The 12,446-nt window shown below is 50.2% G+C and overlaps 4 protein-coding genes across 4 annotated transcripts; 1 reads left to right on the top strand and 3 right to left on the bottom strand.

The window, feature by feature from the left end:
- Window positions 1–919: 919 nt before the first annotated feature.
- BO79DRAFT_181766 (DNA-directed RNA polymerase II subunit RPB4) lies at window positions 920–2,034 on the bottom strand. Its single transcript, XM_025680173.1, has 3 exons — window positions 1,734–2,034; window positions 1,499–1,626; window positions 920–1,408 (listed from the first exon to the last, which is right to left on the bottom strand). Exons 1-3 carry the CDS (start codon window positions 1,922–1,924, stop codon window positions 1,281–1,283), a joined length of 447 nt encoding a protein of 148 aa, XP_025534922.1. The 5' UTR covers window positions 1,925–2,034; the 3' UTR covers window positions 920–1,280.
- Window positions 2,035–2,287: 253 nt separating this feature from the next.
- BO79DRAFT_240736 (uncharacterized protein) lies at window positions 2,288–9,435 on the bottom strand. The gene is made up of 13 exons (XM_025685056.1): window positions 9,081–9,435; window positions 8,781–9,010; window positions 8,405–8,713; window positions 7,730–8,351; window positions 7,571–7,667; window positions 6,374–7,517; window positions 6,103–6,312; window positions 5,485–5,605; window positions 4,448–5,360; window positions 3,708–3,958; window positions 3,545–3,646; window positions 3,408–3,485; window positions 2,288–3,359 (listed from the first exon to the last, which is right to left on the bottom strand). Exons 1-13 carry the CDS (start codon window positions 9,199–9,201, stop codon window positions 2,398–2,400), a joined length of 5,160 nt encoding a protein of 1,719 aa, XP_025534921.1. The 5' UTR covers window positions 9,202–9,435; the 3' UTR covers window positions 2,288–2,397.
- On the bottom strand, window positions 9,333–9,770 carry BO79DRAFT_60083 (uncharacterized protein). Its single transcript, XM_025689476.1, has one exon. The coding sequence runs from the start codon at window positions 9,707–9,709 to the stop codon at window positions 9,464–9,466; it is 246 nt and encodes an 81-aa protein (XP_025534920.1). The 5' UTR covers window positions 9,710–9,770; the 3' UTR covers window positions 9,333–9,463.
- Window positions 9,771–11,322: 1,552 nt separating this feature from the next.
- BO79DRAFT_276242 (uncharacterized protein) lies at window positions 11,323–12,258 on the top strand (the record flags this gene model as incomplete). Its single annotated transcript, XM_025687734.1, has 1 exon — window positions 11,323–12,258. One exon carries the CDS (start codon window positions 11,323–11,325, stop codon window positions 12,250–12,252), a length of 930 nt encoding a protein of 309 aa, XP_025534919.1. The 3' UTR covers window positions 12,253–12,258.
- Between the last annotated feature and the right edge of the window lie 188 nt (window positions 12,259–12,446).

The raw sequence follows: 12,446 nt of genomic DNA, 5'->3' as shown, positions 1-12,446 counted from the left end.
GTGACATCAGAAAGTACCTGATACGAATTATGGAATAATTCTAATTAATTACTTTGATTCCCTATAACATGGTGGGTGTTGCAGGTGCCTTTCCAGTAGGCCCATTAAGATATGATGTAAGGAAAAATATGAAGAAAAAGCACCAAACCCGAGATTTAATGTTATCTCCGGGGAGAAATCAGCCCGACCGAACGTCAGTCAGTACTCGTACTAGTCTAGTTTCTATAATCAATCAATGTAAATCCCCATCCAGATTAGGCTCGCGTGCAGCTCAAACCAACAACTTTGCACACTAAAAGTTAAGTTGGAAATGAGATTCCCATTACTTAATGTAAAGGTCATCCTGCTGCATCCTTTCCCGGGGGGAAATAAAAAAAGGAAAAGAACTAAGAAAGGAATTCCCATTATTCAATATTCCGAACGGGGAAGGCGATCACATCATCTCTCATCCATTCAACCATTATTCATTCATTCAACCTGTTACTTGGATTAGTAGGAGGTCGGCGGCAACGTGCACTGCCTTACTACCATGGAGTACTAATCTACTACTACTAGAGCGTTTTATCTAGTCCAATCCTTCGGGCCTCTCATGAGGTTTCAATTATCCAACCGATACTGCATTAGACTTTTTCAGCAGTTCGGGTCGAGTCTTTCTCAACAGGCCCATGGATGGGATTGATTGATCATTTTCCTTTCAGTTCAAGCTATCTTCCGTGTCATCCCAACTACTAATGGATGGATGAACCGGTCAATTACTGAATCAACTAAACAGGCAAGCTTCCGCTTTTCGCATGGTCATGGTCATGGTGCTGGTGAAGTTATCCACTCTGTTTAAACTCTATCTAGTTCTTTGCTGGTAGGTAGGTCATCTAGACTCGGGTCTGCTGATAGATGGATGGATGGTTTTTTCACATGTTTTCTGCTTCTTATCTAACACTGTATGCAGTACACAATAGATGGTGACTGACTAGCTACTGTGTATATCGTCCCATATCCCAAACAAAGGGAACGAGAGAGAAAAGAACAACCACCACCCATGACGACATGATCGTCCTGCAACCGCCAATGCAATTTTCCTTTTTCTTAACGATACCCCCTGCTTTTTCTTTTTCTTTTTCTTCCCTCTCCTGTCTTATTGCACAGACAGTATAGATTAACTATGCGTCATAACTCCATAACTCCATGCTATCCCGAAAACAGACCCCATGCTCATAGAATGGCCATATGGTACAGCAACGTACACGAACACAACATGCATAAAAAATAAAGAAAGGATGAAGCTACTCCGTGAAATTGCGCAGCTTGGTCAACTCATCCAGCAGCTCCTGCAAATCGCCATCCGAGATCTTATGCTGCAGACTCGGAATGAGCGATTTGGCTTCCTCGGCGTTATCGCAGCACAGACTTCCTATTGGTTATTAGCTGCTGACCATGACACCCCCCAACACTCCTCTCCCCTTCCCCAGTAAGAACCATCCGGAGGAATAGATAAACATACCAAGCTGCGACCGCTCAAACATCTCCAACTCCGTATGCGAATTCAACAACCGCTCCACAGCCTTGATATTCTCTTCATCCTTGAACCGCGCAAACACCTCTAAGTAATCGAGCGTTTTCGTAAGGTTCCTAACCATCAAAAAACATGTATTAGCCCATAACCCTCTCAGTCCTGTAACCACCTATGCCTCCTTCCCAAGCCAATCCACAAAAGATGAATAGATAGGATAACTCACTCCGGCTCCTCATACTTCTTCCCACCCCTCCGCTTATTCTCCAACACCTTATTAATAACCAATCTTGCCTCGGACAGCGACAGCGTATGCGTGTTCTGGTCCGCGCCGAGCTTCAGCGTTGACGCGGCTTCGAGTTCGCCTTGTGGGAGGGTGCGCTTGCGGTGCGTGGCGGGGGGGAGTTGGACGCTCATTTTGATAGATTATATATATGTGTGTGTGTGTGTGTATGTGATTGCTGGCTTGGGAAATGTGGTGGTAGGTCGTTAAGAGTGAGGTAGCGCGTCGCTGGTGGTGATGTTGGTGATGTTGGTTGGTTAGTGCGGGATCGGGGGAAGGCGTTGAGTTTTGTTCCGGCAGATTACTAGCTTGATGAGGGGGCGGTGAGTGGGTGACCGCCTTGTGCCTTGTGGTGGATATATGGGACGGGGTGTTCCATATGGTAAATATATTAGAGATATTGGGAGGTGAGTGGGATGATATATATTTATCTGTCTAGTATGTTTTATTTTAAGTGGATGTAAGTTATTTACAAAAGTATAGGTGTAAGGGTATCAATTCAACATTTTATCGGCACTTTTTCTATATCCATAGCCAAAACGCCTGTATGCTATGCGTTAAGTAGATCGTTCGTATATGATGCTTCAGAAGTTTTCTCGATAGCAAGTTAGATCTGGCGGAATGCAACCTCCTTTGGCAGACGGAAGCTGGCGCAGAACATCTGCTTGTTGGGGCTGACCAATCTGACGTTGTGGATGGTCAAATCGATCTCCTGGTTACCGCTGCCGCCGACACGGTCCTCGGTGGTAATAGTGTGTCCAATGCGCTCCGAGATGCGCTGGCAGATGTCGACGTGGTCATCGTGTTCGTCCGCAGAGTGGCCCGAGAAGCAGTACACATGGACCTTGGGCAGCGGCTGAGACGTGTGAGGGGCAAAGAGCGACTCCTTGCCTGCGTAGACGCCGACAAAGGCGTCGAGGAACTCAATCGCGTTACCGGGGAGGTTCATCACGTAGTGATGGAAGACGTTAGGGCGATGGAACACCTCCGGGGCGGGGAGTGCCTCTCCCTTTTCCTCTGCGGCGGCCTTCTTGCTTCTGCGCACCTTGGGCTCGATGGTCACGGTGTGGGGAGAGTCCAGGAGGGCCTGGGCAGACCAGCGGATGAACTCGCGACCGTCCTTGTTGAAGGGGGTGACGAACTTGTCGGCCTTGTTGCGCTTGACGGCGTCCAGCATCACCTCGTATCCGTGCGGGTTGAGATCGTTGGCCCACACGAAGATCTTCTTGCGGCCTGCGGGCACTGCGAAGGGCCCGACGCCTGCCATCACGTCGCAGACCATCTCTCCAGGGCGGAACTTGTCCACGAGACGACGGTGCTCCGTCTCGAGACGGCTGTTCCAGTACACACGCGAGTAGTCGAAGCGGAACTCGCAGTGTTGCTCGTGCTGGACAACGTTCAGGTTGTCCTCACCGGCCAGCAGCTCAAAGGGGAACGTGCGGAATTCACTGTGGGAGCCCACATCCTCGGTCTTGCGGATGACGGTGCTGATGTTGGGGTTCTTGTCCAGCAGGACCTGGGCAAGCAGGTGCTTGTAAGGCAGGTATTGCTCGCGGAGGTTGAGGTGCGCTAGTTGGTCAGCTTGAGCCTGAGATGTGCATAATAAAGAGGACTTACAAACATGGCCGACTTGCGTGAATCCCTGAGGGATCTCATCGAGCATGTCCTCGGGAAGAATGCAGGACATGATATCCGCTGCTCCAATTAATTAATTAGCCTTGATTTTCATACAGCGAAGCATCGTTCCCACGCACCATAAGTCCAGTAATCGTAATCCAACGTCAAATCATAAGGCTTAACGCCAACCATTCCCTTTTTCACAAGCTCACTAATCGTCGGCGACCATGTCGCAGTATCTAGACCCGTCAGCATAACCCCAATACCACAGTATCTCCAAAGCCGAGGCAGTGGTCATACCATCATGCTTAATATCCTCCCTCAACAAAAGACACTTATGCACCAAATCATTGATCTTAATCTCCCTTATAGAGCCCAATCTCGGCAGCACGAGCATATCCCGGCTCTTGGTCAATTCCTTCCGCACATTGGAGATATCCGATGTCTTGAAAATCGCTGCCGCAGAGATCGGTACCGTCTTCTTAAAGAAGGACCGGTCCAGGACTCTCATGGCCCGGTTCACTGGAGGACGGAACATGGCGGGGAGGTCGCTGCGGAGCGGTTGGGTGGGTTCGGAGTCGATTTCCATGGACATGAGCAGTATATTTAGTTAGATATTTGAGTTCGGTAAATTGGCGGTCTGTGCTAGTCGACGTAATCAAAGCGCGAGGCTGGCATGGACTGGCTGGGATCTGGTTGTTCGTTTGGTGGGAGGATCGCGACATTTTTTAGACTTTGGAATTGGGCTGTGACTCCGTGGCTTATCGGCACGTGACGGGAGATAAGATTGATATGGGGGATCACATGTCTTCTACTGGTAATTATGGAGGGATTGAGTACAAGATAGTAAGGGTAGTCAAATTGTTCAATTATATCTAGCTAAAGCTACCGAAATAAATCACCTAGGAAATCCGCCAGCAGACCCTGATACATTAATAAAGCAAGAATGGACATCGTCATCAGATCATCACGCGAAGACGCAACAGAGGAATACAAACCACATATTGATAGGGTATCATCGTAACCACTTCATAGTTCACCTCCTTTCCAGCATTGCTACTCGCTCATTCAACGCCTTAATTTGATCGTCCTTCTTCTTCAACGCAATCCTGGAAATGTCCCGTCCCCGGGCAATCCCCTTCATCTTCAAGTCATGCTTCTGCAAGAGATCCATCAACTCACCCTTCGCTTTCTCCGACATCACCACCTTATTCCTTTCTAGGATCTCAGCAGCTTGCGCAATCAGCTCAGACGAAGCCTTATCTTCACCTGTAGCCGGACTAGTCCCAAACCTCACCGGCGTAGGCGTCTTCGAGAACTCTAACGACGACGGCGACACAGAAGACGAGAACGACACCGCCCGATCCGTAAAAGATCTAGCCAACGATGTCGGTGTAAAGACTTCCGTCTTCGAGCCCTCCGAGATGTCATCGAACTTTCTCTTCCCTGGCGCAGAAGCCCCAGCTGCGTCTCGGGACGGCGTCTTGGGAGGCCCGAAATTCGGCTGTCGCATTGGCGCAGCAGCAGCAGCAGCCCGTTGCTGCCTCTGTTCCTGAGAACTAAGTATATTCTCCACCACCGCATCATCCGAATCCTCCCATTCAAATTCATCAAAATCTTCAGCCATCATGCGCGCTTTGGCGCTTTGAGGAGGCATAGTCGCACTCAACCGTCCTCCCTTCCCTCTTGCTCCACTATTGTCCAGGCCCATACCTCCGAATCTTACCGTACGATCAGTTTGCGGGGTTAGAAGGCCAGTTTCAGATAGGCGTGGTTTCTTGGAGGGTGTCTCGGGGGCGGAAATCGTGGCAGTGGTGGCAGTAGAGGAGAAGGAATCCGTGGCAGGTTCAGTGCGAGAGTTCGTCAAGACGGCGTGCTTCTCGCGAACTTCGGCGTCGCTGGCCCAGAGAAAGAAGCGACAGCGTTTCTCTTGGGGCTTTTGGCAGACGTAGACTGTGAGGGGTGGGGTGCGGGGTTCAGTGGTTAGCTAGGAATTCGGAAGTGGAATTGGCTTTTGAGGTAACTTTGGTAGATCAGAAAGGGATTTTAACTGCGTACACCATCGTCCATGGTTCACACCATGGTTCTTGGTTTGGAATTTCACGGCTGGGGGACGCTCTGGACAGTTGCAGCGCCAAACGCCTTCGAGGAAGAGACCCCGCAGAGGAACCGCTGTGCGAGGCGAGTGAGGCGATGGACTGTTGCCGAAGGATTTCATGGGAGAGAGCATGATAGAGTAGTAAAGATGATTAAGAATAGGCTTAAGAGTGACTAGAACATGCTGAGAGGCACTTCTACAGATTCGAGAATAAAGATGGAGGGATAGATGGAGGGATAGACTGGTTGTCGCCATGGAAACTGTGGGTCTCCCACGCGGAGACTTGACAGCGGAAGATCTACTTTCGACCGCGAAAAGTGGTCCGCATTTTACATTACTTCTAGAAAGAAAAAAAAAGAAGAAAAAAAAAAAAAAAAGCCAAGCAATCTGTCTTGGTTCGCTCTAAACTAACTAAATGTATTAGGTGTATACAACAGTTTCAATGCCCCGAACAGATCAGATCATGTCCCTCTCTAGCCCATCCAGCAATCCCATGCAAAGATCTCAACCTCCAACAACCAGAATCAACGATGTATACAAGGCCTGTATAGACTCTAGGGTATCTTAACAATGCAACCACACTTATTCCGCAAGTACCTGTCGCAACATAACGCCAAATGACTCGGACAACTTGAGAATTTCGCTTATGTCCGGCTTGACCGGCTCGCCCGCCGTACGCCGAAGTTGGTCCTGCTGCTTGACCCGCCGCCTGCGCTCCGCCGAGATCGGGTCCAGGTCTTCTTCGTCGTCCAGATCTTCGGATGCTTCCGACTCGGCGTCCGAGATGGCAAGATCTTCCAGGTCGGCCTGCATTCACTTGTTAGCACACAGCTACACAACTGCATCAGTGATAGTCATGAACACATACCTCGTCGAGGCCAAAGTCGCTGCCTCGGAATGACGCGTTACCCAAATATCCGTCATGTGCCGTGCCCTCAGCGGCCATCTTCTGCCGCGTCTTGTTCAAGTGCCACCGCTTTCGGTCTTCATGCCACTTGATCAGGGCATTGATCTCTTCCAGGGCCTTGTCCTTGTCAATCTGCACGAAATCCGTGGCTCCCCGAAGCAAGGCGTTCATATCGAGCGCACCACCGCGCGGCCCCTTGCGCAGGAATTCCAGAATCTCCTCGATCCACGCCATGAGAGAACTGAACAGGCCATTGTCGTGCAGGTGAACTTCGTGAACGAATTTGTAGAAGCTACTTTGATGGCGCTCGCACAGGTCGATAAAGGCTTGTACGGTCTGGTTCGGATCTGCCGACACATCTTGCCGCTGACACTTCTCAATCACCGCAATCGCATCGTCGGCGAAATGTGCAAAATCGGTGATGCTGCTGTAGACGTTGGCAGACTTGTAGACGCGCACCAGGGGTTCGTAGAAAATGGTGAAGAGGTCGCGGAACAGCTGAAGAGTAGTTGGCTCTTCTACGATACTCAACATCATAGCCTTGTCCCTTTGACGAGTGTACAGCTTCAGAAGCTGCTTCAAGTTCGCAAACCAGTGCGCCCCCTCGCGCATCTCCACCTCAACATTGTCCACGGCTTGGTTCCATGCTACGTATCCATTAAACACCTTGCCGAATTGCTCTGGAGCCAGCTCGGGTTGCAGATACTCGCTACGGAGGATGGCCACGATAATGTCAACATCCTCGGCGGCAGCTTCGGCACGAATCTCGTTCTTGACCTCTTCGTCGGCATCGGTAAAGGCTTTCAACTTTTGGCAAAGAATGGGATCATCGACCTTGGCAGCCAACGCATCGATCGATTTCTGGAAGGCCTTGATGCCATCGTTGAGGGTCATGGAGAAGATCCGCTGGAGCAGGGAGCGAGAGCCGAAGGGTTGGGCCAAGAACAGGTCCAGCACTCCTGCCATGACGGCCGCGGGGTTGGCAATACGAATAACATTCTTCAACAAAGTGTACGGGACAAGCGAATGAATTCGCTTAGCTTGCGCGAACAATTCAGGGGAATTATCCTCGGCCAGGAAAAGGTGGTAAAGTGTTGCAGCAACCCTGGCGTTTGGTTAGTCTGAATACAGAGCAACGGTATTCCATTAAACACGTACTCTATCCGGAGCCACTCCGCAAATTTCTGATACTTGGGACTCAGATCCTGCACCGTGGGCTTTTCTTTGATTTCAGCGAACAGTTTGGTCAAACCGTCTAGATTGTAATTCTATTGTCAGCGGAATAAGCCTTTGATCGAGACCTCAGCAAGGACTTACTGCTCTCCACAATATCGCGGCGGAAGTTCTCCATGTAGACGTCCAATTCGGCTGCACGCGCCCTGGCGATCTCGTAGAACCGCTTCTGCTCCTCTATGCGCACCGCATCGACATCTTTGCGCTTCTGCATGTCCAGCACCTCCTCTTCATTCAAAATGATGGGGTCCGCTGTGAGGAACTCTTCCATGGCCTTTGTCTCAGCTATACGCTTGTTTTGCAGCAAGGTACGAAGGAACGCCCGAAGAGAAACTCTCTGCTCTTCGCGGTAAAGTACCGTCTCCCTCGACCCGTCGCTGGAAGCTCGGGGAGATCTTACGGAACGCCTGGATGACCGCGACAACGACCGCTGATGGTGGTTTCCGGGGGCCAAGTTACGGGAGGACGTGCCGTCATCAACCACAGCGACACCCACTGTTGATACCGACGACACTGAGGATGCTTCATCGTCTGCCGATCCGAACCAGCTCGTTGTCGTGGAGGATTTGTTCTTGCGGGGAAGAGGTGGGAGTGGCTTCCCTGGGAATTCCGTGCGTAGTCGCTTGTGAAACTTGGCGAAATCGCCATATCGTCGAGCCACGAAGAGATCTGGCTGTCCGTCGCGGCGCACTCGAAGGATAAACTCCTAAATTGTGCATCAGTGGGGAAGTCCAATCACACAGCCACGTAGACGCTTACCGCATGCTGGTGGTATCGCACCGTCCTCCTGACCGAGGTAACGCGTACGGCAGCCACGTTGACGTCCCAGCCATGGATGGCATGACCCTCCGGCATATTGACCAACAGCCCCTTTTCATTAGCCCCTCGGTCTACCACCTCCATCTCCGAGAACTGGATGCGCTCCTCGTAGCCCGATGCCGTGGGGATACCAGAGACCATCATCAGCTCGACCAGTTTCTCGCACTTCCGGGCTAACTTCCGACGCTTGGTCTCTTCCAGACGATCTTCGGAGGAGGATACATGCTTCGTCGCGAACGATTCGAGGAACTATGGGCCGGCGATTAATTCTCAATTACGAGATGCGCAAAACGGATTGGATCGGGGACCCACGCACCACTTGTAACTTATCCTGCCAGAACTCCTTCTCGCGAGCTTGATCGAGGAAGGGGAAATTGCGCACATGGTGGACGAAGATGTATCGTAGGATGGGAAGCTCCGAGTCGACGGGCGCGACTTCGCCGAATTCGGATTTGAAAGGGGCACCGAAGCGTCGGAGGGCGGTTGGCGAATTCAGCTCGGAAATTTCGCTCTGCACTTGGCGGGCGATGAGTTCGCGCTTGAGATCTGCATCGGTCAGAAAAGACCCTCGAAGACTCCAAAGCGATTCAACGGGGCGCGATCGGGGAAAACTGACAATGTTCTTGTTTTCCGGTGAGGATCTGGCCGGGCGCGGGGTTGGAAGCGGCTGGGGAAGCAGCAGCAGCAGCGCCCGACTGGACTCCGTTGGGAACGGAGGAGAGGTCCGCAGAAGTCATGGTTGAGTTGCTCGAGCACAGTGGGTATTCAACCTGCTGGTCGGGCAATCATTGACTTTATAAATGCAGCTGACAGGGGGTGATAGTGAATAGAATCAAATTAAGATTCTAGAAGAGGAAGTCAGCGTAGAATCCGTCTGCCTAGTTGCGGCCAAGGTTCGGGCTGTGGATGATGATGACGTTTTTGGTTCCAAGTGGATGCTCGGCGTGCGCCTCACCCCACGATTACACTTTGCTTGGAAGATCAATGGGGGGGGGGGGGTCACAGGGAAGTGCGACAAGCAATAAGACTGGGAGAAGATAGGGAGGAGAAAGAAAAAGGGCGCAAAGAGAAAAAGATGAAGAGGGGGGAAGAAGAAGAGGAAGAAAGCAGCAGGAAGAGCAGAGAGGGGAAAGCGGAGAGCGAAAACAGCAGCGGGAAGAAAATGGAGAGGAGAGAATAATAATAATAAGAGATGAAAAGAGAAAGAGGAAAAAGGGAGTGACAATCTGCGGGTGATGACACCATCCAAGACCAGTAACTAAATAAATAAATTAAAGTTAGAACGAAAATGGACGCATTGGATTGATTGATCTAAGAGTAGATAGTGTGTCTTCTTCTTCTTCTTCTTCTTCTTCTTCTCCCAAAGTAACTACCCTACTTCTTGGGTGCTCAGCCCTGTGGCCCCGCCGTGACCATTCCGCGGATCCCACAGCATTACGGAGTCCAAGTCAAGTAGTAGTCTATATCTTGTTGGATGCTATTCTTGTCCACTTTCCCTGTGTGGATCCCCGACATTCCTCTCTCTCTCTCTATCTATATATACCCATCCGTAGTATTTTAACATCTACTTTGATTCCCAACAAACACCCCACATCCACTAGATAAATATTACCAGCTCCTAATCATTTCAATCAATGCAGGAAGGATGTTTGCCTAATATGGCATCTGCAAGCTGCAGACTAGTCTTTTTGGTCACCGACTGCCAGCCAATCTGACCCCGTCCGAGCTCGTCTGATCTGCAACCCTTTTCCCTCCTTATCACTTCCAACACCACTTGACCTGCTCGGATCATCTAGGCCCATGCTTTCTTGCTGTCATGATCTTCCACTGAGCCACCATGTGTCCAAATTCGTAATTCGGTTGTGTTGTCATTCAGTCTCTAACCTGAACCAATGCTTCATCATTCAACCTTTTTATACATGGATTCTCTCGCATCTAAGCATTTACAATAGCGATATTGGTGTTTGCCTCAGGCAGATATCATCACAGTTTGACTGCATGCCTACCTTGTTAAAAGCAGTGACAAAAGGCTGGCTCATATCATGTCCGCTGGTTTCGTAGAAGGTGACCATACACATATACAGTATTGTTTAACTCACTGGTGTGTTCTCTCTGACTCAAGACAAACGAACGAACGTCACATTGACCATTGTATACCCGTTTCAGGCTCAAGAAACACTCTTTTGTGACTGTTTCTGTCTCCAGTCATACTTTTCAGGAAGATGTACCGTATGGAAAGACAAACAAACATACGATCCGCTCGAAAATCGAGTATCCTGACGATTACACAACGAGCGAAGCAGCCCTCCCTGGAACCCAATTGGGCTATCTCATACAATTGCTCTGCCCCATGCATGACCTTTGTCGTTGTTATCTAGTGAGGTTTTCTAGCTTCTTCAACGCCCGTGTTAGTCTACAATTACCACTACCCGCGGTCAAGTCCGATAACTAGAAACGAAGCGACCTGTTTATGGGATCATGAGGTAGGCATGTATAAGAATACGGTCATGACTACCTCATGATCCCATACAAAGGCAGAATGTATTGGCTCGCAGCAAGAACTACAGGAGAAGGAATCATACACAACCATGGGTCTAGATTTCTGTTGGACTATGTCACCTCCAGGTTTCTCCTCGTCAACACTTCTATTGCTCACGATCGACTACTCAACTTCATCTTTAAGCGCCTCATAGTGCTTCAAATACCCCGAAATTAGACTCTCTGCAAACGAAAACCCGCAGAATTACGCTATCATCCTGCGAGAATAGCAGAAAGCAGCCTCGCTATACTATATACTAGCGTCTAACTGTCATATCTACCTACTTCTTTTAGAGATCGAACACATGGCTACCAACACCATGCCGTCTATAGGCATTAGACGTGACAGTTTCCTCTCTCCTACTCCCATGATGACTCCACCCAATACACTTACTCCTCCAAGAACACTCGCTAGGCGTGGTGCAATCCGCCGTTCCTTTCCCAGACCCATTACACTCTATCCAACCTGCCTTCCGACAAGCAATGTTACTAGAAATGACTCGATCTCAACCTACCGCAAGCACCGTAGTGCACGCAACCACAACGTCTCCACAACCCATCCCTCTGATGCCTCTTATTTTTCTGATATATCACCCTCCCCTAACTCCTCCCCTAACTCCTCATCTCCTGACACCTCCTCTAACACCACCACCACCACTACACCCTCCTCTGACATCTCCTCGTCCTACTCTGATACCAGCCCCTCTAACATCACCTCTCCTGATGTCTCCTCCCCTGATGCCCCCACCGACTGTAACTGTTGCTCAATATTATTCGACGCCTTGGATAACGGTCTTGGGGGTACCCCCTCCATTAACAAGGCCCTTGAAACTGTCCGCCTGCATGGCGGCTGCGACGGACTAAAGCGGATCATCGACCCGGTCGAACAATTGAGCCTCTGCAAGACATGCCCCAGGGAGGAAGCCCTCCGAGAGTTCTTGTACTTGGTCTGCAACGGAGTCATTCGGCAATACCGGCATTTCTACTACGCACTCAGTGAATACTACGAAACAGTCGACCACCGGTTTCGCTTGGGCTCCCGCCACGAAAGAGAGCGGCACGACCATACTTTCATGCTTTATGTCATTCAAATCGCGCGCATAATTGCCAGCGTCGACCGACTCAATCGCATTCTTCCCGAACAGTCGGTCTACGACGCAGATGCCTGGTATGCCCTAGCCAACCAGTGTGAGCAACTGGTTGATGCCACCGGCCGACTCCGAGAGCAGGTGGTCTGCGGTGATGGCTGAGGGAAGGGGGCTTTAAATCAATTCATGTCGTGCGCTTTCCATGTATCTAGTAGGATGGTACTAGGTGGGAAGGCCGGGCGGGTGGTGGGAAAAGGCCTTCAAACCGAAATGGCTATGAGCCGTCTTATATATAATATCAACTACCATCAAATTCTACAATAATTCTTTAACAACATTTGACGATGCTAGTAGCA

Source organism: Aspergillus costaricaensis (genome assembly GCF_003184835.1).
Source record: "Aspergillus costaricaensis CBS 115574 unplaced genomic scaffold BO79scaffold_45, whole genome shotgun sequence".
Lineage (NCBI taxonomy): Eukaryota > Fungi > Ascomycota > Eurotiomycetes > Eurotiales > Aspergillaceae > Aspergillus > Aspergillus costaricensis.
The sequence above is the reverse complement of the archived record's forward strand: the minus strand, read 5'-3'. Positions and strand labels throughout refer to the sequence as shown.

Coding starts and splice junctions, on each gene's coding strand:
- BO79DRAFT_240736 (XM_025685056.1), bottom strand. CDS start 9,201: ATGACTTCTGCGGACCTCTCCTCCGTTCCCAACGGAGTCCAGTCGGGC. Junction 8,352..8,404: donor TGCGATACCACCAGCATGCG/GTAAGCGTCTAC, acceptor TGCACAATTTAG/GAGTTTATCCTTCGAGTGCG. Junction 3,486..3,544: donor TTACGATTACTGGACTTATG/GTGCGTGGGAAC, acceptor TAATTGGAGCAG/CGGATATCATGTCCTGCATT.
- BO79DRAFT_181766 (XM_025680173.1), bottom strand. CDS start 1,924: ATGAGCGTCCAACTCCCCCCCGCCACGCACCGCAAGCGCACCCTCCCA. Junction 1,627..1,733: donor AAGAAGTATGAGGAGCCGGA/GTGAGTTATCCT, acceptor TTTGATGGTTAG/GAACCTTACGAAAACGCTCG. Junction 1,409..1,498: donor GTTTGAGCGGTCGCAGCTTG/GTATGTTTATCT, acceptor AATAACCAATAG/GAAGTCTGTGCTGCGATAAC.
- BO79DRAFT_60083 (XM_025689476.1), bottom strand. CDS start 9,709: ATGGTGTCATCACCCGCAGATTGTCACTCCCTTTTTCCTCTTTCTCTT.